This window comes from Elephantulus edwardii, unplaced genomic scaffold (assembly GCF_000299155.1).
Source record: "Elephantulus edwardii isolate Elephantulus edwardi_28Jun2011 unplaced genomic scaffold, EleEdw1.0 scaffold00211, whole genome shotgun sequence".
Classification (NCBI taxonomy): domain Eukaryota; kingdom Metazoa; phylum Chordata; class Mammalia; order Macroscelidea; family Macroscelididae; genus Elephantulus; species Elephantulus edwardii.
Genome location: NW_006399961.1, coordinates 3,134,557 through 3,160,497, shown reverse-complemented (window position 1 = coordinate 3,160,497; position 25,941 = coordinate 3,134,557). Strand labels below are relative to the sequence as shown.

The window sequence follows — 25,941 nt, the reverse complement described above, 5'->3', positions numbered from 1 at the left end:
AACAAAGGTTTATGGCTCATCTCTGCTCAAGAATGCCACAGAGGAGTGTCATTCCAAAATAACCTAGCCAGGGAGCTTGCTTTTTTACAAGTAAGGTGTGCCTTCAGTACCCAGGTGGGACTGCCAGGGATAATCTAGAAGCCCCACACCCTGGATTCCTGACCTTTGAATATCCTCAAGCTTAGCAGCTAAATAAGCCACAGGAAGTCCATCCCAGGGGCTAGCATCCTCCAATTCTAGCAGCATCGCTTTAAGAGAGACTGCTGCTGTTGTATGGATCAGATCGCAACTGATGCATAGCTGACCCTCCAGTGGGTTTTCAGAAGCAGTAAATTGCACTCGAGGAGAATTGCCCATCTTTCTCCCATGGAGCTGGTAGATTTGAAACACATGCCTTTGGGGATTGCAGTACAGCTTCTTGCCACTAGGCCACCAGAGTTCCTCATTAAGGGAAAATGTGGGTCAGATTCAGGCCATGGTCTTTCTAGTCACTTGCTGTGCATCTGAGAGCTGGACGATGAATAAGGATGACAGAAGAAGAATTGATGATGCCTTTGAGCTGTGGTGTTGGAGAAGAGTACTGAATATTCCTTGGACTTCCAGATATTGTCGTGGAGAAGGAGTAGCCAAAGTGCTTCATAGAGGCAAAGATATTAAAATTTCGTCTCACATATTTTGAGCATGTTACTAGGAGAGGCTATTCCTTAGAGAGGGACATCGTGCTTGGAAAGGTGGAGAGTTGGCAAAAGAGAGGAAGACCTTCAATCAGATGGATTAACACAGTGACTGCTGCATTGGGCACTAAGGCACTAATGTGTCAGGAAGTGTGAGGATGGCACAGAATAGGACAGGGTTCAGATCTGTTGCTCATAGATAGTTTGTATCAGTATGAGTCATACTTGATGGCACCTAATAACAACAACAACAATATAAGGAGACACTCTGGTGGCATAGTTCCCAGGGAGTTGTGTTGCCATCTTAAAGATGGTCCTTAAAAAAAAAAATAAATAAGATGGTCCTTCCCTGGCAGTTTGAATCCACCAGCCAGCTACTCTGTGGGAGAAAGGTGGGCAGTCTCCTCCAGAGTGGTTAGCCTCCAAAAACCTCTTTGTGGGCCAGCTATATGTCAGTCAGTTCTGACAGCAGTGGGTTGAGGAGGAGGGGCCCAAATGGGACACACAGAACTCCCATCTCTCTGAGGCAGTCTCTGATTCCAAATTTTACGTTAAAAAACCATCCTGGTTTTTTTCCCTGGTACACATGTATGCATTGAATGCATGTTTTCATGATAAAACTCCTGCCTGAACCACTGGTGGTAACTATTGAGGACCCGGGTTTCTCCCAGTCTGTTCTCCATAGTTGTTCTGCTTTTAAGTAGCAGGGCACTGACCACTAGTGGAAATACCTTTTGTCATCACTGTGCATTTTCCTAATGAAGTTGAAGCATGCTCAGGGTCACTAACTCGGGGCCTGAATCCAGGCGTGAGTTCTGCCCCCAAGCCTGTTAGCCAGCGAGTGATATCAACTCTTTTTTTTAATATGATAACATAATTTGTCTGATCATTTGCTTCAAAGGCAGCCCACTGAGGGCCGATCCCGGGATGGTGGTTTGCGTCTTGGAGAAATGGAACGTGACTGCTTAATCGGCTACGGAGCCAGCATGCTTTTGCTAGAAAGGCTAATGATCTCAAGTGATGCCTTTGAGGTCGACGTCTGCGGGCAGTGCGGACTTCTGGGCTACTCCGGCTGGTAAGTGGATTCCATATGGCTCTCATCCCCTTACCTCTTAAATCACAGCTCCAGCATCGGCTCAAAGCTTAACCACACATTCTTCAGCCTCTGGTCGTGATGGCTGATTTACACTGCTCTGTCTATGCATTCCTGTAATTAGGGATTCTACACAGACAGGCAAAGATAAGTCTAAACTGAATGCTGTATCTCTGAAATGATCTGCTGTCCACATTACCAGAGTTTACACTTCCAAGAAGTATGAACTTTTTAATACTATCTCAAGTACCTCTTACAATATTTTTAATATTATCTCTAGTACTTGGAAATTTTTTCTTTAAAGAGCCCTAGCAAATTCGTTGTTGGATCTTAGAATTGCAGTACATTGTAACAGAAAGACTTTTTCAGAAGATTATTATCAAACACCTTCATTTACAGCCTCACATTTGAGGCGTGAGTCCCATCATGCCATAGACTGTGCCAGCCACGGGTGTTCATCCCACAAGCATTTAGTGAGGATCTGCTGGATGCTGTCGTAGGTTCGAGTGGCTTGTCAGTGAGCTGACCTTCCACTTCATTCTGTCTTGTTTACCCCTGCTTGTCCAGCTCGGGGCCTGGTTGGTGCTTGATAAAAAAAATGAAATTAATTGCTAAATTATACCGAGCCGTATTTCTAAAAGACTACCAGTCAGTAAATTATGTACTCCGTCCTGTTTCTAACTTCTTTGAAAAGTTTGTGACACAAAGGCCATACATTTCCTAAGTGCAGTGATTCCAGTCTGCGAACCCAAAGCTTTATTTAAGGCCAGTCATAATCCGGAAGCCTGTACTGCCTCTGTGGGCAAGAGAGTTCAAGATCCCCCAGTCTCTTCTGTTCTGTCAGTGAGGGGCCAGATCAGGTCTCAGGCAGATGCTGCAGGGACAGGAGACAGCCCTCACCTGCTCACCACCCCTCATGTGCCTTCTTCAGAGCCCCTTTGCAAACTTGGACTTGGGGGTGTCCCCAGAAGAACCAGTGAGGCCCAGATGAGCATTCTTTGTCAGAGTTTTAGGACCCAGTAGACCCCCGTCACCCCATTTCCTTGCCATCATAAAGCTGTCCATTTCTTGATTGACTAAAACTGCAAATCAGCAGTCAGAGATCTGGGGCCTTTGGAGTACATTGTCCGCCCTGCTAGGTAAGGACAGAATCTTTGTACCAGTTTATGATTTTGATGTAGCAGAATTGGTGAAACTCTCTGTGGAGATCATTTTTAAAGCTGGCCACTTCCGAGTCAGTTTTCCCATAAAGGAGTAGAGATGATGGCAGAATTCTAGGAACCAGCCTGGCTTTTCCTCTATCTTTGAGGCTCCTGTGGTTCGTATTTTAAAACCCACGTTGGCTTTGCTTTTTCATGATCTTAGCTGTGTGACTCAAGCAAACAAACAAAAAACAGTGTCATTGAAGCTTCTCTGAACCAGTTACACGGTGCGTAAGTCTTCAAACAGGCACAGAGTTTTGTTTTAAATTTTATTATTTTGTGTTTGTGTACCATCAAATCGGATCTGACTGGTACAAGAGGAGACTGTCCCTCCCTCTCTAGCAGAGCATCTGGTGGATTGGAACCACGCACCTCTGGGATTGCAGTGCTGCTTCTTGCCACTAGGCCACCAGAGCTCCAAGATTTTTTAAATTACTTTGAGAGGATGGTGCAGAAGAGTCATTAAAACTGAGGGTCATGAAACTTCAAAAAGAGTTTCCTTTTTCTCCATCCTTCCTAGTCCTTATGCTCCCACACCACAACCTCGTGCTCCAGGAGGGAAAAGAAAGGAGGCAGTGGGCCCCCTGGAGAACCGGATCCTCTTCTCGATGCTCAAGGAAATAGCGTGTGTGGGACCTCTGAGCATGAACGGATCTCAGCGGTGTCCAGTTCATTCCCCGCTCTCCAGCTTCGTTTCTGTCTGTTTAGAGACCAGCTGATTGCTGTGCCTAAGTTTGGAGCTCTGCTTTAATGAGTACTGTATTTTTAAACCCTTTGAAAGGAGACTAAGCCAGGTTGCACATGGTAAGGGTCTTTAACCAAACAGGTCATAATGTGCCCTATGTCTGAATTTGAGTAGTCTGCTTGCCTATACCTTTGTTGCCAACAGAAAAAAAATCCTCACGGCAACTGGCCTCCCAGCCCTCCGCTTGCGTGCCGCTCACTGGCGGAGAAGCGTAATGATGCTGTCATTTTTGCCATCATCACCTGACCATGTGTGCTGCAGCGGCTGGGAGGCAGCACTGGCGTTCGCTGGTGGAAGTCGCTCTTTAATGAGCAGCACAATGGAGGCCGGGTAATTAGAGCGGCTCAGAACCTTGAAACTGGCCTTTTGTCAGTGGTTTGCACATTAGTGAGGCATTGCTATGGGGATGTTTACAGCAAGACTGTTGTTCTGCCCAAGACACCAAGGGCATAAAGTCACAAAGGAGAGGTCCAGCAGGAAAACGGCAGAGAAAAGCAAGTCCCTATTAAGATAATTAGCTCACGGAAGATATTTCACTGGACAGTCGTTTCTCGTGTGAAGCCACAGCCGCCGCCTTTTGCTTCTTGGCCCTGGAAAATCGGGTTACCTTGTTGTTGGGGTCAGGTTTGACTCTTTGGAAATTGTGCGCACAACATAAAATAATGAAAGCGTTTTTGTACATAAAAAGACTTTTTGTATTCTAAAATATACTTTTGCATATAGTGATAGCTTCTGTATTTAGCTATTAATGCATTTATATCTTTTTATAGATAAATATAGTTCTCTATATGTACACACCTATTGAAACATTTTAAGTGATAGAGAAATAGTCAGCAATAGGAAGATTAATAGGCTTTCTAGATTATGAATCAGCACACAGGGAGATTTTAATTAGATTAGTTTGGATTAAGGTCAGGGATTATGTCCAGGACAGGAGAATCAACAAGGTAGAAATGGGCCCAATTTAATCAGTTTCTCCAGCTTCAAGTCTGAAAATGGTAACTGAGTAAATGAAATCAATTCAGGTACCCTATTTTAAAAAATCATTCCTAAATACTTTAAAGAGGGCTTTAGGTAATCTTTTAAAAGAGAGTAACTGGCCAAGTTTACATTTTGTTGTTGATGAAATAAAACAAACCACAGATGTCGAAGGCTTCTGCAGTCCCCTAAAGTGATCTCGGGCCTGCAGTCCACAACTCCTGTGGCATTTCTCCCTAGAAGCTTCTGCATCATGTATGCACTCATCGCTACTCTTAAATTCTCAGCCTTTCCATTTCCGGACCCCCCCAAAAAAAGAATAAATGTTTATCCCAATTCCTGCCCATTATAAAAATCTCCAGTCTACAGAGATCAAATGACACATCACATTCATTTCTACCCTAAAGAAAATTTTGAGGAGCTTTTCTTTGAGACATCCCTTTTGTCAGTGGAGTTTTACTTTCTTTTTGGATGATAAGCCCCTTTGAGATTTTGATATTAGGGAAATAAAAACATATACACACTTTCATCATTTTACATGTGGTTTGGAGCGCGTCAGACCCTTTCTGAAATTCACCTGAAGGCCCTTGAAGGATTGTGTTACTTTAGTAAACTGCCTTTCCCTCCGCAGTGTCTCCTGAGCACCTTCACATTTCCGTGAACACAGCTCTACCTAAGGACGTTTAGTGACTGCACCATATTCTCGCCTAGAAATACCCTGGAACCCACAAAACCAGTTGCCTAGTGGGCATTTGAGTGGTTTCCAACTTTTGAATATTACTTTTGGTTTTGGTCAAACATTCTTCTAAGTGGTAGTAGCACTGGTCTGTCAATGGGCTCTACAGAGGTAACTTGTGGAGGTTGTGATGCTAAACACTGTGACACTGGTGTGTCAGATGCAATAACGATTATCCATGGTGGACAGTGTTTTGTGGAGCTCCCCGATTAAAACAAGCGTGGAAGCAGGAGTGGCATCCACTTCCGAAATAGCTTGTCTCTGGAAACTATGAATGTGGAGGAACGATGAAAGTTACACAAGTGTTCAGGTCTTTTGCTCATAGGGTCACAATGATTCATCTAGGACTCGACGGCTCTTAACAACAACCACAACAAACAGTTTAAATGTTATTTCTTATAAGTTACCTTTCCCTCTGAATGCTTTTAAAACTGTCTCCTTACCTCCAGCTTCGTTTGTGTGTGCCCATGTGTATCCATGAACCTTCTTATAGCATGTTTTATCACTTCTGTGATTTTTTTTTAAATTAAAGAGTATGTCCATGTGCATCTTTGACACCCACTGCCTTTATCTTCCTGAGGAGTCTGTCCATCCTTGTTCTCTTTAGGGCTCGCCTGTGGTTCCTGCTCACCACAAACCTTTAGACTCTTGGTCCGCTGTTCGTTGTGAGCCCTTTTTCTCACCTGTTTGTTGGGAGGGCCTGGTTCCCTGCCTCTTGTATCTCAGGATCCATGGATGCCGATTGTCCAGCTCTCCCAGACCTTGAGGACTGAAGGGTGTAGTTCGGTCTGAAACTTGAAAGAAGGATTCTCTTTCTCCCCAGGCTCTCTTTTCAGTTGTAGCCATTAAGAGTATAGGAAAAGGTAACAGAAGGGAATCCGATTTGGGATGGAAGGCATCCTGGTTAGAACACCTTCGTTAACACTGGAAAATTAATAGCATCTGATAGGAAACACTGGTGTTTCTCATCTCAGCGGACATTGCAACTTCTGAGCCTCTTGCTTAGAACAATACACTGTTCTTGTAGGGAGCTCTGGTAGCCGAGTCCGGAGTGAGTCGCACTGCCGACTGTAAGGTCCTGCTTCTCTGGCAAGGTGAATCCACCACCAGCTCCAAGGGAGAAAGATGGACAGCCTCAGAAACCTGCAGGAAGGTCATTATGAGTTAGAGTATCAGATACATGGAGAGTGATTGAACCAGCGGAAGTACTTTGAACAATGAATAAACTCCAGGACTCTCTCAGAAGAGGAGTGTGGGTAGATAGGCTGTGAAAGGAGCAAGAATAACAATCTGAGGAAGGCCGAGTCTGACTTCTGTGAACTCGGCAAAGGGAACCTGTCCCACCAATAACATCTGTAGTCCCAAATAATAGCTGAAAAGTCAGACATGGCCTCTCATTCCACAACTACTTCCATTGGTCACCAAGTCCGATAATTCATTGCCAAAGTTGTGGGGTTTATTAAGGAAGTAAGTTGGGGGATAGGAGAGGAAAAGGATATCACACAGTGAAAGTCAAGGTTCAGTCCAGCAACACAAATAAACCTCTGGTTTCCTCAGTCATCCAGCAAGCTGTGTGTCACACCAGTCACAAGACATCTCTTCCTTCAGTCATCCAGCAAAACTTTTACCTCTGGCTGTGTCTCCAGTGCTCCATCAGGCTGTGCCTTGCTGTGATCTCTCCACAGTCAGGCTAGCTCTCCCTCTTATGTTAATCCCACAGTTGTTGATCAGGTGAAATATGCTGATCAACAGCAAACCCATGTGTCCAGAGTTGAGGCAGCTAGAGACCATGTTCCCAGGGGAGCTCAAGGTGGCAATGTGGAGCCTCAGAAATTCATCTTACTTCCACACTTCTGCCTGGCTGTGTGGTCAGCCTTAAGGCAATGGTAAAAAGCCACTTTCTAAAGTCCTAACACTACCTATAGAGCTCTGGTTGCCTTGGTAAGCAGTTGCACTGGCAAACCAAAGGTACACAGTTCAAATCCACCAGTTGATCCACAGGAGGAAGAGGGGAAGTCTCCTCTCATATGGTTTAACTGCCTCTGAAAACCCGATGGAGGGTCAGTTCCAACTCCACATTATACAGCAACACCACTACTATGTAGGTGCTTTTCTATTTAAGGAGAAAGTTTAGAAGGGTGGTAACTGTGTTAAGCTGAATGATTTTGAGCCGGATCAGGGGTTATCTCTTTTATCCATGAGAGTGAGACTGAACCACAGGAGTAAACAAGCACTAATGTGATGAGGTGAGAGAGTTCCCTACGTCACATTCTCTCAGTATGAGCCTGCTGACCTGTTCTGCCTTTTGCTTTCTCAGGTGCCATTACTGCAAGTCTTCGTGTCACGTGTCCTCCCTCCGGATTCCGTACGCCTGCAAGCTGCTCTTCCAGGAACTGCAGTCGATGAACATTATCCCCAGATTGAAGCTGGCCAAGTACAATGAGTAAAGGCAGAAAGGATGGTTATTTCAAGTCCAAGTCAAAGGAAAACAGGGATTGAAGGCTATTTCTGTTCCTGTGACTGCGTACACTAGAGGACCGACCGAAGCACCTGTGATAACCAGACCTGGGACCGCAGGAGAGGTGCCAGCAACGTGGATACTGATGTAGTCAGCATGTCCTTAACACTGCGTTTGTCTCAGTGGAAATGACCAGAAAGAGAAGCTAGTTTTGTGTTTAGATATATTGACTTTTTTTTTAATTAGAAAGGACCTTATTCCTGAAGAGGAATATTTGGGGTCAAATTCTCCGTGATATCTTCTGACCAACACAAGTCGAGATTCTGGGAAGCCTGACCATGTGAGCAGGCCTGCCCGGAGTCCAGGTTCCAGCTGATGAAGGAATGACTTTCTCAACTGAACTGTAAGGGGCACATTTTCCCGACAGTTGAACCTTATTCCTTACGCAGCAAAACTTTCCTGTTTTCATTGTGTGAATTATAATAAAGATCTCCCTGCCTCTTAGGTTTGCCTGGGCTGTCACCTCTTGGTGTGGATTCTCTTGCTCTTCCATGGCAAGACTCTTTTCTCCTTACCTGGTAACCTGCCTTACCCATCTGTTCTCTACTCCTCTACCCAGAAGCTGAACTTATATTTGTGTTGAAAACTGTTTATAAAATTAAGAGTCAGAAAAGCTCCAGGTGATGGCCCAAGACTGCTTTCCCCAACATGGCACAGTCTACAGATATTGACGAGTGTCATGAACCGAGTCTGATGACCGGAAGGTTGCCAGTTCAAGTTCACCCAAAGGTGCCTTGGAAGAAAGGCCTGGTGATCTAACTCTTACAAATCAGTCACTAAAAACCTTTTTCTACTCTAACTCCGCGAGTCAGAATCCACTTGATGGCGGCTGGCGGTAGGATGCAGCACCAAGGAGAATCACGGACCTGTGGCAAAGAAGTTTGAGAACCTGAGCGTTACAAAATTAAACAGGACCCTCTAGAGGCCTGTCCCAGACTAATGTCGGGAGATGCCAAGGAACCAGGTTAATCACTGACTCGAAACCCCGACCCCTATATTACTTCACTTTGTTCATGATGAAAGTCTAGCACAAGAGTTACAACATAGGACAGAATAGTGACACAAAGACATTATAGTAAAAGGAATTAGCCATAAACAGGTTCTTCTCATTTGTCTCTAAATAAAAACAAAAATCCTTTGCTGTTGAGTTGATCCCAACAAACCAGAATCTGTATGTTTGGAAGTGAAGTGAGCTCCACAGATCTTCTATCTTGCGCCGTCACCATGCATGTCGGGGATCAGACTTACATCACCAGGACAGAGCAGGGTAAATACCCCACATCTTTGGCTACACCCTTGATTCTTGCGAGTTGTTTTCAAAATTGGTGGTACATAGAGATTGTGGTTTTGGATTAAGCAAACAAAGGAGGTCAGCAATACTTTGTGGGCCATTTCTGGGGTTTTCTAGGGTGATTTTGACTATTTCACATTATTCAGCCCTCTGCCTCGAAGCTGCCATGGGACTGCAGCATGTGACACCCCATTCCTGTTGATGCCCACAGCATCCTTTATCCTTTAGTCCTAGGATGAGGCGCTGTGGCAGGATGGAGGGAGGAGAAGCCGACATTGTCCTTCAATCATAGGACATGTGCTGAGAGAAATGGTAAAGGTCTCCTTACCCAGCACTGAGGGAACATCAAGGAGAAACAAATGCTGCTCTGAAGATGTCGAAGGGCAAGCGTGATGATTCCCTGTAGACACTGGAAGATACAGAGGCAGAGTGGTAGGCCACCCCTGACCCACCCCAGGACCTCACTGATCGGAAAATGGCACGGGCTTGTTGACAGTGTTCTCCGACATAGACTTTGATCTCTCAACAATGATCATATTTTCAGTCATGGCAATTTTTTTAAAGTTACTTTTAAAAAAAACAAGTGTCACTGGCACTTGGCATTTCTTAGAGGTAAGTATCTTTAGAGTGTTTTGAGGGGAGTCATCTATTAAATCTATTTATAGACAGTTCTCACTATTTATAAGCTCGAGAGAACATGAGTTCAAAATTGAGATTTATTTTTTTTTGCTGGGAAAAAACCTGGTAAAACATTTGAATAGCCATTTGACTCTGCTAAATACCTCAGTAAAAACAGATCAGAATGGTTCCTTTTGTTAAAAACGTTTTATATTTTTAAGTTCCTTGTCTTAAACATTACCAAGCAGGTTTCTGCTTTCAGTAATGATAGGTAACTTCACAGGCCACCCTGGAGTGGCCCACCTCTAACTTACGCATCAGTTCAACGAGGATTCTGAGGAAGTGGTCAGACACCACCTCTCTCTCTACCTATTTTCCCAGTTCTGACATCTGCCATCCCTCCCACAGCCCTGTCTACTTCTCTGCCGGGCTCCTGAATTCATTATAATGGCCACAAAGAACTCACAGACCATTCTCACAAGTTTGGAGGGTTTTTTGGAAGTAACCAGTTTCGGTTCAGAATTGAAAATGAAAGGATCTGGTTCTTCAGGCAGGCCAGCTTCTCCACTGTACCTGCGGACAGGTCTTTCCCTGGCCCACAGCCCCTCTACCTTTGATCGGGCCTCTACCCTGCTCAGGCAGGTATTACAAAGCTTTTAGCTCTGCCAGCAAGTGCCTGAGGGTAACTCTCCCAAGAAGACTTCCACTAAAAAAATCTCAGTCTAAAGGCATTCAGCTCTCTAACCTGGTTAGCAGGTCTAGGTGCCAACAAGAGCCTGGCAGTGTCCACATTGCCAGGAAGCTTCTTTCCTAAAGGTGCTCAGGTTTGCTTTCTAGGTTGGCACACCCACTTTACCCACCGTGTTCCAGAGACCAGAAAGCTGTCTTCTGAGCCTAGGAGTTTCTCTGTAAAAGTCTCTGCAAGGTCAAAGGACACACTTCACTCTCGAGTCTTCTTGGTGGTATTAAGATACCTCCTTCCTGTCTCTGCGATCAGCTCTCTTTGAAGCCAAGTGAAATTCAAGTTCTATCTATTTGCATGCCACCACTGGCCCCCTCACCCCTACTGTCCATACACCTTATTTGCATTGCTAGAAAGCTGTCCAATCCTGTTGGTGGGCCACAGGCACCTTATTTGCATAGACCTGAGCAAATCACTGTGTGAGGGTTATGAGATCATGCAAGCCATATGGAGCCTTTACACTGCATGCCTCAAGCCTTTGCAAGGTCAGGAAGTGCTGAGGTGTGACAGACTTAAAAGCCAAGCCAAAGCTGAAAGAGGCTGCAAACCTACCTGAGCTTTTAGCAGAGGTGGAGCTGGGGAGAGAAAACAGGGTTTAGAATTGCAAAGATCTCAGATGGGAAGAAGTTCATTGAGATGAGCCAAAGTCTGACTACTACTTACCCTCAAAGCCATCTACCATTTCCTAACAGGGGGCAGGACAAATTATTGGCAGTATCTACCAAAGTTGACTGGCCAATTGACTGAAGAGATTCATGTTTCTTCCCATTTCCAAAAAAGGTGATCCAACAGAGTATCAAAATTATCAAATAGTACCGGGGGCAGGAAGGAGGGAGGAAAATGCAACAATGACTGAATGAAAAACCCAAATTTTCTATAAACTTGAATTAAAATCACAACAAATTGTGGTTAACATTGAGAAGACACTTGATTGTGCTCTTGTGAAACCTATACCTAGACCAGGAAGTGTAATCTGAACAAAGCAAGGGAAACACTGCATGATCCAAAATCACCAGAGGAGATTTCATACCTTTTCAATCTATGTTCTGAACTGATCATTCCAGAGGCTGAACTTTATGAAGAAGAATGTGGCCTCAAGATTGGAGTAAGACTCAACAACCTGCTTTATGCAGATGACTCAACCTTGGTCACCAAAACTGAAGACGACTTGAAGTGTTTGCTGAGGGTCATGGACTCCTTCATTATAGAATGCCTCCCAACATCAAGAAAACGAAAGATCCTCACCACCAGGGCAGTAGGCAATATCATGATTGTTACTGTTGATTGCCTTCAAGCCGAGCACAACTCATAGCAACCCTATGAACAAAAGGCCTGAAGCCCCTCTACAACTATCGACATTTGTCAAAGTTCATAGGGTTTCCAGAGCCATGCTATTTAGGAAGTGGGTGCCACTCCTCCTTCCAAACCTGTCATAGTATGTTGTTGTTATGTGCCATTGAGTTGCCTACAATGTATAGCTACCCTATATACAGCAGCTCTGAACCCTTTCCTGTACTGAGCTAGTCTCACTAACTGATACACCAACCCCCATTGTCCCAGTTACTATGTCAATCCATCTCATCCAGGGTCTCCCTCTCCTGCACTGTCCGTCCACCCTTTCGAGCATGATGTCCTTCTCCAAGGACCAGTCTCTCCTGGCCATGTGTCCAAAGTAAGTGAGGCGGAGCTTCAAAATCCTAGCCTCCAAGGAGAGACTTGGTTTCACCCTCTCCAAGACAGACCGATTTGTTTTCTTAGCAGTCATGAAATGTTTAAGACTTCTCCAGCATCACAACTTGAAGGCATCTATTCTTCTGTCATTCTTAGCCATTGTCCAACTCTCTGAAGCATAACAAATAATTGAGAAGACCATGGCTTGGATTAGGCACACCTTTGTATCCAGAGTGACATCATCGCCCTTCAGCACTCTGGAGAAGTCCATGACAGCAGATTTTCCTAATACAGTTTGTCTTTTGATTTCCTGACTACTGGTGTTAAGAGTGTGGATTCTGGATCCAAGCAAGCTGTAGTTGCGAACAACCTCAATCTCATTATAGATGGAGAAAAGATTGAGGTGGTTAATGATTTCATCTTACTAGTATTCACAATCAACCCTAGGCACCAAGCAGTCAGGAAATCAAAAGACTAGTTGCTTTGGGAAAATATGCTGTCAAGGACTTCTCCAGAGAACTGCACAGCAATGATGTCTGTCTAGCAGCTGAGGTGCCCCTGATTCAGGATATGATCTTCTCAATTGTTTGCTATGCATCAGAGAGTTGGACAGTAACTAAGGATGGCAGAAAACTCAATACCTTCCTGTTGTGGTGCTGGAGAAGAGGATTGATATACCATCGACTGCCAAAAGAACATACAAGTCTATCCTGAATCCTAGAGAGGGTGCTTCTTGCAGACAAGAATTTTGAAGTTCCATCTCACATACATTGGGCATCTTGAAAGGAGGACCGTTCCTTGGAGAAGGGCATCATGCTTGAAAGGGTGGAGGGTCAGCGCAGGAGAGGAAGATCCTGGATGAGATGGATTGACGGCAGCGACTGGCAACAGGTTTAGGTGTGTCTGAGACAGTGAGGTTGGCTCAGGATAAGTTGAGGTTTAGAAACATTATTCACAGGGTTGTTATAAATCATAGTTGGCTCAAAGGCACATAAACCACCACCACCAAAGTTCAGCATAATGTTATCCTACAATCACAGTCTATAACTGAAAATCCATTCCTAAGTATGTGTCCAGCAGCAGTGAGTATGGAGTTGTTCTCAATAGACATGTACAAGAATGTTTATAGCAACATTATTTGTAATGTCCCCAAGTTGTAATAGTGATAGAAAAGGTAACTAGTATATTCTTATAATGGAATACTATACAGCTCTGAAAATTGGCCTGCTAAATATCAAGGATGATCTCATATGTTGTTGTTAGGTGCTATCGAGTCAAGTATGACCTTGGAACAACAGATCTGAGCACTGCTCTATCCTGTGCCATACTCCTAATCTCTGTTACACTCAAGCCCATTGCTGCAGTCAGTGTGTCAGCCTACTTGATTGAGGGTCTTCTTCTCTTTTGCTCCCTCTACCTTTCCAAGAATGATAGCCTCTCCTAGAAACATGCCCAAAGTATGTCAGATGAAGTTTTATAATCTTTCCCTTCAAGGAACATGCTGGCTGCACCTTTTCTTTCAGCAGTCCATGGGATAGTCAATACCCTTGCCCAACACCACAACTCAAAGGCATCCATTCTTCCATCATTCTTATGCACTGTCCAGCTCTCAACAGCATTGCAAACGATTGAAATTCAGACCATAGCCTGAATCAGGCACACCTAAGTCCTCAGGCTAGCATCATTGTCTAACTTTCTGATGCATAGCAAGTAATTGCGAAGACTATGGCTTGGATCAGGCACACCTTAGTCTCCAGACTACCATTGTTGTTTTTCAGTACTCTGAAAAGGTCCCTGACTGCAGACTTTCCCATTGCAATTTGTCTCTTGATACTAAGTAAGTTTATCTGGTGGGGGGGAACCCCAAACTTACCAAGGTGACATAATGGTTGAGAAGACATAAATCTATGTTTCTGTCTGTTTATTTAATAAGTATGTTGCCTCAAAGATAACATACTCATTTAGTTTTTCCATCTCCAGAAAATAGAAATAAAGATGTTTGGCACCCTAGTACTCAATACTCATAGTACTCTAGTTTGGCACATCAAGTACTCATAGCAACCCTGCAGGCAACAATTACGAACCCTGTCCCGTCCTCACAATCAATGTCATTCTTAAACCCATTATTAAAGTCACTGTGTTGGCCCTTCTCGGTGAGGGTTTTCCTGTCTTCCATGGACCCCCTACCTTTGCACGATGTGTCTCTCTCCAAGGACTGATTCTTCCTGAAAATACACCCAACGTGAGCGAGACAGAGTTGGTCATCCTTGCTGCTGGGAGCACTCTGGAAGCACTTCCTGCGGGACAGATTGGTTGGTTCTGTCGGCAGGCTGTGGGACAGTCAGCACTCTTTGCCATCACCACCAAGCCATGGTACTTCCACTAGCTTCCTGTGCATCTGAAAGTTGGAGTTGGACAGTGAGTAAAGATGACAGAAGAAGAGCTGATGCCTTTGGATTGTGCTGTTGGCAAACATGGGAATGAATAATGATACCAGAAAACCAGTTGCTGTCCGGTCAGTCGTAACGCACGTTGACCTCGTGTGTATCAGCAGAGTTGCGCTTCTGTATGTTTTCTGCAGCTGATTTCTTCAGGCCTTGCTTCCAAAGAGCCTCTGGGGAGACTCAGACCTCAGCCTTTCAGTTACCAACCGAGCATGCACCAGCCAAGGATGGAGGGTGGGTTTGAAGATGGAATGAGACAAGGCCTCTATAAGGCCTAGCACAAATAAGTGTTCACGGGTGCCCTTGTCTTCAACAGTGACAGTCAGACACTCTCCTGTATCGGATCGCCTCGGCCACAAAGACCCTCAGTGGCTAAGAGCTGGGAAAGGCCAACCCAGCGCTGCCTATGGAATAGGGAGGCTTGGAAAGGAGAACCAAGTGTGGAACCTCTGGGATTTTGCAAAGGCCGTTTGTGAAAAGCCGCCCAGTGCTGGGGAGGAAGGAAGGTGGTGGAATTAGACACACACTCCTTGGAACAACCATTTACCACCGACATCAAAGAGGCCTGTTGTCCGGAATAGTTTCATGAAGCCGGAGAACCCACTCCCAAAACGCTTCCATGTGCAGAGGCCAGAGGCTGCGTTTAAGGCCTTGATTGGGTGCTACCTGATGGGATAGTTTTCAGCTGCTTTGGAGTGTTTGGGGCCAACACCTTCACGGCAGTAATGAGTCACCCGGGAGGGCCCTCAAGGACCGTCGGCTGGGCCCATCCACTCCTGGGGCGTCTGAGTAACAGAGAAGCCGCTTCCTGAGAGCCCTGCAAATAATTCCGCCCTCAAACGGACGGTCAGAAGAGTGACTGTAAAACTAGCACCTCTTTACCATCCACACTTACTCCACATGTGTCTTTAGCACAGTTTATTTGCTGACCAAGAGTTGGATTTTTTTTTACGACATCAACCCCACGGGGCCAAGATTGGAGGGACGTTAAAGTTAACCTGTTAAAGGCAGTTTTAAAGGGAAGAAAGAAAAGAGTGAGGGGAAGTGGGGGTCTCAGGGTATATGCTGTTAACCAGAGCCAAGCAGCCCATCAGCATTAGACACAGCTTTGGGAGGCAATTAGAGAGATCGGCTTCAGCAAATCAAATGTGCGGCTGCCAGGGAGGATTCCAGCATTTTCTAAACACACTCGCTGTGGAGTCAAAGTGGTCTTCAAGTCCAGGTACTCGCTCTCATCCTCTGCGTAATCAATTGTAAGACTGATTAACTCCCAAATCATTCACATAGGTGGAGACAAGGCTCTGAAATCTGGCGTTATGTGATAGTGGATCGACGGTGGCATTTCTGTGTTGACTATGGCTTGAGTGCTGGGTTGGTGAATTTGCTGTAGCTCATAATAGTAACTCTGATGAACTCCAAGGTTAACTGTAATAGTAAAACCTTTTATGGGTAAGTTACAAATGGTAGGAGTCTTGGTGCCATAGTGGTTAACATGTTTGACTGCTAACCAGAAGAGTCCTTCAAACTAGCCTATTTACAGGAAAAACGTGACACAAAATGTGATGCAAGATGTGAAAAGAGTTACAGCTTTTACTCTGTCCTATAACATCAAGAAAACAAAAATTGTCACCACTGCACTGATAGGCAACGTTATGATGGATGGAGAAAAGATTGATATTGTCAGAGGTTTCTCAGAGGTTTCACCCTTGCCCACTAGGCCACCAGCAAGTTAGTTAAAATCTCTATTGTTAATCACATTTCCCCACAGCCTGACCTCATTTTAGATCCCAGCTGGTTTTTCTTTGTATCAAAGCCCTCTGATTTTTTCCTTATTTACCAAGTCACATCTCAGTTTTTGCAGCTGCCTACCTGCCTGTTCAATGATGGGGACTGTTCCCTTGTTCTGCCCCCTGTTTGAATGGCCCATGTGAGTAAATGTGGCCCTCAGGGAAATCCTCCCCACACCAGCTGAAGCACTGATTGTATTTAAGATGACGGGAGTTAGATGGGGCCCTCAGAGCAGAAATCTCAGCAACCGCAACCATCCTTTGCCTTTTTGTAATTTTTCCATTGTGATTTGGGTGGAAGTTTACAGAACAAGTTGGTGTGACCTTCAACAACTTATTCACATTTTGTTTTGTGACATTTTTGCAATACCATGATTGCAAGCACTCGTCCCACTTCTTCCCTGTGTTTGCTGCTTCCTTTAGTCCTTTCCTGTCCCTTCTTGCCTACTGAACTTTCCAATGCAGACGTTACCTTTATTTCCCCCTCATATGGTTGCTTGTCATGAATTAAAAGACTCAGCCTCCTCTGGCCTGAGACCAGACGGTGCCCAGCTAGCACTACAGACCACTCTGACAGGGAGGGCAGTAGAAAGTCCTGCACAGACCAGGAGACTGTAAAACAAAATTAAGAATCTCCAAACAGATCAGACTTTTAGGTCTGTTAGATGGTGATGGCCCTGAGGCTGTAATTTGTCCTTAGACACCATTCAAGCCTGGAATTGAACCCACATCCTGAAGATCCAGGACCTCTCCAAAGTACTAAAGAGCAAGGATATCAGTTTAAAGATTAAGGTGCATCTGTTTCAAGCCAGATCTCTGCAGTTGCTTCCTGTGCCATGTGAAAGTCGGACAGTGAGTAAGAAGGACGGAACAATGATGGATTGTTTCAATTGGGGTGGGAGAGAAGAGTGCTAGATCATCCTTGGGCTGCCAAAAGGATGAACAATCTGTCTGGGAGGAAGTGCAATGGGGATGGTCTTTAGAGGTCAGGATGGTGAAACTTGTCACAGACGTTGGATATTTTGTCAGAAGGGGCCTGTATTTGGGAAAGAGTATCACGCTGGGAAAAGGCAGAGAGAGAGGCAGACTTCAACAAGAGGGACTGACACAGGGACGGTAACAATAAGCTGAGCAGATCAGAGGTGGTGAGGATGGTGTAGTGTAGGGTAGGACAAGGTTCAGGTACACTGTTCATAGGGTTGCTTTGAGTTATGATTGACTCGATGGCTCCTAACCACCACAACAAAACAACAGCTTGAAGATCAACTTTCAACCGTACAACAGACAGGTCTATTTATACCAGCAACTGTCTTTGTGCATGACTGAAAATGTATATATATTTTTTAATCTGGTTCTTGCATGTCCCAAGTAGGTCTCGCAATCTGTCAAGAGCCGAAATGTGGAGACATCGGTCTGGAAAATTAAACGGGAGTCTGTTCATGTTTCATTACCTGTTCTGCCTGCAGGGAGAGTTACTTTAATTACCTTCTTCCGTGTCAGATGTTATGCAAATCTAGGAGCAAATATTTGTAGAGATTATGAGAAGCCCAGTTTTGATAGCACAGATGTTGTAGGACTTTTCCTTTTAAATAAAGTCAGGGACGGTAAATACACAGACAAGTGCTTCCATTCGGAATCTCATTCCCCCCAGACAGCATCCCCACTCCACCAGGGCAGCCTTGTCTCCTGAACCTGGACTTGGCCTTAAACTTTTATACCAAGATCAGACAGCTGATACCCATCAGCTGAGAGGCAGAAGTGAACTGAGAGCAAGGACTCCGCCGTCAGCCTGCCTTGTCTCCAAGCCCTGGCTCCTCCTCCTACTGGCTGTGTGATCCTTGGCAAATTATTTTAACTCAGTTTCCTCATCTGTTGAAAATGAGGTAATAACAGTGACTCGTGGGGTTAATGAATCAATTGGTATGGGGGGGATCCCCAACACAAAAGCAGACCTCATTGCCATCGAGTTGAAACTAATTCATGGCTGAGCCTCCAGCAGCTTCCTGAGCTTTTGTAAATCACATGGGAGCAGATTGCTCTTCTTTCTTCAACAGAGCTCCTGGCGAGTTCGAACCGTGCAACTCCTTACAGACCACGCCACCAGGACCCCCTGAATCTGTACGAGCTGTGTAATAGAAATGTCAACTGTCACTATCATTAGCCATCTTTGGGTGATGTACACTGTTACATGATCAGCTGTCAGCCAAAAAGTGGGTGGTGCACAGAGACACCTCAGAAGAAAGGCCTGGTCATCTGCTTCTGAAAAAAATCCACCTGAGAACTCCATGCTCAGAACCAACTCCATGGCAACTGGTTGGTTGAACATTGTTAATTCTTTAAAAGCCACTTCCCTATAAAATCTACTTGGCACCCTAGTTGCATAACATCATTCCATCTCTTTTGTAATCAAGTTCAATGCTCCTGCACCTTTGGTAACCAGCAGGGCAGCTGATAAAATTAGAGTCTGACCCTTGTTGAGGGAACAGCTTTACATGTGTCCTTGACTTGGTTTAAAAACCTCCAAATTATGTCTTTGATTAAAAGGAAGACTAAGGCAAAGGATGCTGGCTGAAAAGTGAAGTCATGTCTGTACTTGGAAAACAAACGGCTGAAAAGTATCGACCAGATTCTGGTTGAGGTGTGCAGTCTGCACGTGGCTAGAAACTCGAGCCATGCGGGACGCATCACTGCCCTTCGCATCCCGCATCCCTGCCCCCCGCCCCCGTGTTCATCTGTATATTCAGCTGTGTGCATTAATGTCCCAGCTTTAGAATCTGATGATCTCCGTAAGAAAGAATTTGTGTACTGAGGAATCTTTGGCATGTGCGCAAAGGAAAAAGTCTCCCCTGGAAAAACGCAGGCCTTACACATTTAGCAGACCCTCATGTCCACAGAAACAGTCACCAGCAATTAGGCAACCGTCAAAAGATCAGAGGCAGATGCCCGCACATGAAACAGACATGGCGCGTGAAGATCGCCACCTTCTATCTCTGAGTTATGGGGAGCCGAAGTCGGCTCCCCCTGTGCCTAGCCGGCTCTGAGCTTTTCCTGCTGTGGACAAAGGCCCCCATGGGACTTTTATGCACCCCAGTTCTCTTGCGGTTCACTGATCCCTTTTTCACATGAATGAAAAACACCTTTGATTTTGTAATACTCGACGTCTGTTTTGTGTAACACTTAACTGATGTGCCAGAATCATTCTGTACCTTAAAGGGGGTCCCGCGCTGGGTTATTAAAGTCAGACCTTCAGTGAAGAGTCGTTTTGCTCACTTGAAGGATAAACTCCTGCCTGTCTTAATGATGCTCATCCCATGAAGCCTGCTTCAGGGGAAGGAAGGACAGGGAGACTAGTGGTTGGAACCCAGACAGAGATATCGATGAGTGGGTTCCAGCCAGAGAGGGACTTCACCGACTTATTATCTGCAGATCAACTGATCAGCAGGCACCTTTCAAAGGCCATCAGCTGGGCTTTTCATTTGGGACTCCTTGTTTCAGGAAGTGAAATCCAATTCCATTCTCATTGCCAGCAGATTGAAACTGACTCACAGCTGACTCTCTAGTGGGTTTCTAAAGGCTGAAAATCAACACACTTGGTAGCAGCAGTAAAGAAATCGAAAGATGTTACGCTGGAGAACTCTACTGTCAATGACATCTCCAAAGTTCTAAAGAGCAAAGGTGTCAGTTTAACGTCTAAGATGTATCTGATCCAAGCGTTGATATTTTTAGTTGCTTCATATGCATCTGAAAGTTGAACAATGAAAAAAGAAGAATTGGTGCGTCTGATCCTTGAGAGGGTGTGGTCTCTGTCAAAGTACTGCAGGGAAAAGAAAGTACTGCAGGGAAAAGAAAGTATTCCTTGCTGAAGAAGAAGAGGAAGAGGAGGGAGAAGAGGAGGAGAGGGAAAGGGGGGGAAGCAGAAGGGAAGGGAAGTGGAAGGGGAAGGGGAAGGAGAAGGTGAAGGAGGAGAAGAAGAAGAAGGAGAAGAAGGAAAAGAAGAAGTAGAGGAGGAGGAGGAAGAGAGGGAAAATTATTAATGCCTTTGAATTGTAGTGTTGGTGAAGAACATTGGATATACTACGGACTGTCCAAAAAAAACCCCAAAACAAACCAAACCCCAAGCAAATACATCTTGGAGGAAGTGCAACCATAGTGCTCCAGATGGTAACATTTACTTCACTTACTTTGCACAAGCACTCTGAAGCTTCGTCTGACATACTTTGGACATGTTGTAAGGAGAGACCAGTCCTTGGACAGGGACATCATGACAGGTTGTAAGGAGGGACCAGTCCTTGGACAGGGACCTCATACTTGGGAGGGTGGAGGGACAACACAGGAGAGGAAGACCCCGCATGAGATGGATTGATTCAGTGACTGGGGTAGTGGGGGTAGCTGTGTTGGAGACAGTGAGATTGGCACAGGATAGCGCAGAGTTTAGGGCTGTTGAACACAGGGTCGCTATGAGTTGCAGGTGACCCGACAGCACATAACAACAACTTTGGCCATATTTTGAGGGCAAAGAAGTCCTTAGAGAGAGATCATGTTGGAAAAGGTATAGGGTAAGAGAAGAACCTTAACAAGCTGGATTGACACAGTACCTACCACAGTAGGCGTGAACATGGCAGAAATCATGGGGATGGTGTAAGACAGAAGAAGGTTCAGGTGTGTTTTTCATAGGGTCGCAATGAGTCACATGGACATGATAGCACCTAACACCAACAGCAAAAACAACCACCACTTGTGGCAGGGCTTGATGAAGGAGTCTATGCAGCAACTTGTGTTGGTAGTTTGGAGTAAGACTGGGTCCTAACATTCATAAACTTTTCAATCATTGATGTCATGAAAGTCACACCTTCTTAATCATTTTGGCTTGGCTGCAATATATAGACACTGTATACAACACTGTATACATAAGACAGTAAAGACTGTCATTTTTAGTGTTAAAAAAAGTTAACATTGGATTACTTTGTCATCATTGTTCCTGTGTCATTTTGGTTAACACTTCAAAGGTTGGGAACGATACAGTAGGTTTGACAAGTGTCCCCACTTCCTAAGTCAAAGTTTTGAACCCCTAAGCAGTATATTTGGAAGCAGGTGTGGCATCCGCTTCCAAAATAGCTTGCCTCTGGAAACTCTATGAACATGGAGAAATGATGAAAGTTATACAAGTGTTCAGGCCTTTCATTTATAGGGTTGCTATGAGTCATCGATGACTCAGTGGCGCCTAACAAAACAGCAGGCAGTATATGCTGAGGTATAGGCAGTGTCTTGATGGATGGAGAGGAGATTGAAACTGTCAACAGCTTCATCTTCCTTGGACCCACAATGAATACCCTGGGTAACGAGCAGTCAGGAAATAAGGAGATGCGTTGCACTGGGAAAATTTGCCGTTAAGCATCTTTCCAAATTATTGAGGAATAATAATGTCAGTTTGAGGTCTAAGGTATGTCTGATTCAGGCCATTGTCTTTCCGATTAATAGCTATGCGTCCAAGACCTGGACATTGAATAAGGCTGACCAAAAAAAAAAAAAAGAATTGACGCCTTTGAGTTGTGGTGTTGGAAAAGAGCACTGAATATTCCATGGACGGCCAAGAAAATTAACACCTATGTCTTGGAGAGGATGCAGCTGGAGTGCTCTTTGGAGGCAAGAATGATAAGGCGTCACCTCTTGAGGCTGGCACAGGATAGAGCAGGGTTCATGTTTCATTCATAGGGTCACCATGAGTTCTACTCGACTCGACAGCACCTAATAACAAAGTTCTGTCATCTGAACAAGTTAAAGTGAACCCATTGATTCAAGGTTTTATTGTTTTCCTAGGATTCTAACTGGAATGCAGGGAGCCCTGGTGGCAAAGTCTGCTGGGAGTTGTACTGTGAACCCAAAGGTGGGTTCTCTTGGTGGTTCAAATCCACGAGCAGCTAAATGGAAGAAAGATGGGGGCTGAAAATTGCTTGGGGGCAGATGACAGAAAAGGTTGGGTTTTTTTCCTGCCTGCGTGTTGCTCAGCCAGCCTCAAGACAAATAAGTGCTAAGGTATTAAAATCAATTGTGTCAATGACAAAATTTGTTCACATCCAGCCTATAAGATGGAGATGATGAAAGAGCCCAGAGGAGCATCATTTCTTTGGAGAGAATGCCAATTTCGGTGGCATTTTCCCTCCACTCACCTATGAAGGAGGGTGCAGTCAAGAGTATCTTCACTTTGCTCAGCTCAAGACAAGGAATTTTAACTGGACCACATGGACAGTGGCGGGGCGCCCCGCCATCTAGTTAGACAGGCAACCAGCCCCACAATAAATATTATGTTCTGAGAAAGAGTGCCCAGTAATCATAGCTGAGAGCTGTGGCCATTGTGCTGAGATAGTCAAGGACAGGAACTCTATGTATGGATGACAAGCGCAAGGATGTGTCAGAATGGCCAAGCAGGCTCACAGGAGGGAGGGAGGCTACCTGGCACTGCCATATAGGGGATGCCAGGCAAGGTAACTGCTTAGTAAGTCAGCATGCCTCTGCCAGTCAGGGTGAGATTGGTTACTTAGGATTTAGTTGGTTCTTAGATAAAACCCTGAGGCTAACTCTGAGAAGAATAAGAATCCCAGAACACTTGATTGTGCTTGCGTGAAACCTATGCTTGAACCAGGAGGCGGTTGTCAGAACAGAGCAAGGAAACACTGCGTGGTTCAAAATCAGGAAGAGTGTACGCCAAGGATGTGTCCTATCTCCATAGCTTTTTAATCTATACGCAGAGCATTCATCCAAGAGGCTGGTCTCTATGAAGAGGAGTGTGGCATCAGGGTTGGAGGAAGACTTTATCAGCAACCTACGTTATGCAGTCAGTGGTGAGTCTAGCATCCCAGCAGCACAGAGCAGAACTGTCCCTGAGGGTCTCCAAGGCTGTAAGTCTGTATGGAAACAAACCGCCACATCTTTCTACTATGGAGCAGCTAGTGGGTTCAAACCACAAACCTTCCAGTTAGTAACAAAGCAAGTTACCACTGTACCATTAGGATTCCCTCTATTCAAACGAAAGAAGTGTTCTCAGTGCAGAGGCCAGTTGAATCCATCACAAAAGACTGTGATTATTTTTGTCCTTATTATCTCTTCTCCTGTATTGGTTTCCTAGCATTTCCATAAAAATGTACTACAAATTGGGAGTCTTAAGGCAACAGAAATACATGCCTCATCATTAAGGAGGCCAGAAGCCCAAATTCAAGGTATTAACAGGGTCATGTTCTCTCTTTTTTTAATTACAGGTTTTTATTGGTTTACATACAATCATTCATATACATTGTGTTTCATGCATGTACATTGTGTTTCATACAATCCTTCATTTACATTAAATTTAGTTCATGTATATTGTGGGGACTTTCTCCCCTTACAACCAGGATAATATAGGGCTGTTGTACATAGTGTTGTTATAAGTCACAAGTGACTCGACAGCCCATAACAGTAACAACAATCATCTTACTATGAATTACATTCATGAAAACATGTAAGCCAGTTGCTTCATGCCTCATCTTCTAACCTCCCCTTTTTGGAAAGCCAGTTTCTGGTTTTCCCATCCCTATCAAACCAGTGTTCTAAGAGTGCCAGCATGTCCCTCTTGCAGAAGACTCTTCTGTTCCATTCAGAAACTTTGAGCATCTGCACCCACAAGCAAAGTCTCGTCCAGAGCACGCCATCGGCTTGCAGCAGTCAACATTAGCTCACGGCATGGGTCATCTTCTCTTCATCTAGTTAGCTTCTGGTCAACCCATCCTCAGCCATCTGTGGTTAGGTCCAAAGGGGCCGTCAGCCACTAACTCATTTCTCTGTGTGTTCCAGAGAGTCTAGTCGCTTCACGCAACCTTAACCCCCATGTGGAGCCAAATCAATAAGCCAGGGTTCCTCATGACTCCCTGCTCCTCAATCCAGCAACACTTTTCACTTATCCGTACCTCTGTGCCTGCTAGGTGGACAGTGCTGAAGGAACACACCGAAGCTCAACCTGTCTCTTCAGTGTTGTAAGCCTCCTACTTCCAACTGCCACGGATCCAGCTGAGCACCGTGCGTGAACCATATTCTCTCTTAAGAATGATAAAAAAAACCCCCAAAACCCAAAAAAACACCCAGGAGAATATTTGTTATTGTTGTTGTTATATGCCATCGAGTTGCCTGCGACTCGTAGCAAACCTATGTACAACAGCCCTAAACTCTGTCCTATCTCTGACACACCTACCCCCATTACCGCAGTCACTGAATCCAACCACTAGTGTTCCTCTTCCTTAGTATTTCCATACTTGAAAGCTCCACCTCAGTTGCCCTATCTGCTAGTCTTAGTGTGTTCTATTGTACACGGGGTTTTTGAAGGCCTGCTATTTAGGAAGTGGATGGCCAATTTAAGAAATAAAAACATTTTGTATTTAATCTTATGACATATGACTAACCAAAATGTTTTGAAAGGAAAATTCATAAATGGAGATATTGGTCAATCAAAGGAATGGCAATTAATTAATAAACTTACTAATAAATTGGGGGGAAATAACACTGAGGTAAGTATAAGAAAAACGAATAGAAAGTTAAAAAACTGGTAGAATGAAATAATTGTACAGCTAGGCTTCCAGTCGTCACAGTGTGGTGACTTTCCTGTTGCTGTGGTGCTGGAAGCTTGGCGGCCTGAATTTCAGATACCAGCAGGGTCACCCACCGTGGCCAGGTTTCTGTGGAGCTTCAAGGATTAGACAGAGGAGGAAGCAGGATTGGAGGTCCGCTTCTGAAACAATTGGTCAGTGAGAAGCTGATGAATAGCAGCAGAATGCTGTCTGGTAGAGGTGATGAGTTCCTTACGTTGAGAGACACTCAAATCACAACTGGGAAAGAGCTATGGTTGTATGCCGTGGAGATGGAACTGATTCATAGCTGATCCTCCAGGGGGTATCAGAGGTAGTAAATCGCACAGGAAGAGAGTCCTCATCCTCCTTCCAAGGAGGGGCCGCCGGTGCCTTCACACCAGGTACCAGGAGCCCTGCAGTGCAGCTTCTTACCACTAGGTGACCAGAGCTCCCTGGGAAAGAGCTAGCACCTTAAAACAGAGTCCACCTGAATATGAGCACCTTCTTTCGCTGATGGACTTTGGTTTCCTGACATGGCACCATTCAAAATGAGAAGGAACAGATACAAATTCTGTTATTAATCATAACATAAAATGTACAGAATAAGAGTCTAGGAACGTTTGAAGTTGTAAAAAAAAATAATAAATGAGATGTTGTTGTTGTGTGCCATCAAGTCAGAACCAACTTATAGCTGACCATCTGGCAGGTTTTCAAAGGTAGAAAATCACATGGGAGGAGATTGCCCATCCTTCTCCCATGGAGCAGTTGCTGTGAATTTGAACCACAGGCCTTTGGGATTACAGCACGGGTTCTTACCACTAGGCCACCACTAGAGCTCCCTATCAGGTGGA

At 44.8% G+C, this 25,941-nt stretch overlaps 1 protein-coding gene across 1 annotated transcript in view; it reads left to right on the top strand.

Moving 5' to 3' along the window:
• The window catches only part of POLR3B (polymerase (RNA) III (DNA directed) polypeptide B), a 130,837-nt gene extending 122,889 nt beyond the window's left edge, over window positions 1-7,948 (top strand). The window contains exons 27-28 of the mRNA XM_006897542.1: window positions 1,576-1,749; window positions 7,746-7,948. Coding sequence (XP_006897604.1) covers window positions 1,576-1,749; window positions 7,746-7,875 — 304 coding nt within the window. The 3' untranslated portion in view covers window positions 7,876-7,948. The remainder of the gene's footprint in view (window positions 1-1,575; window positions 1,750-7,745) is intronic.
• Window positions 7,949-25,941: the final 17,993 nt, after the last annotated feature.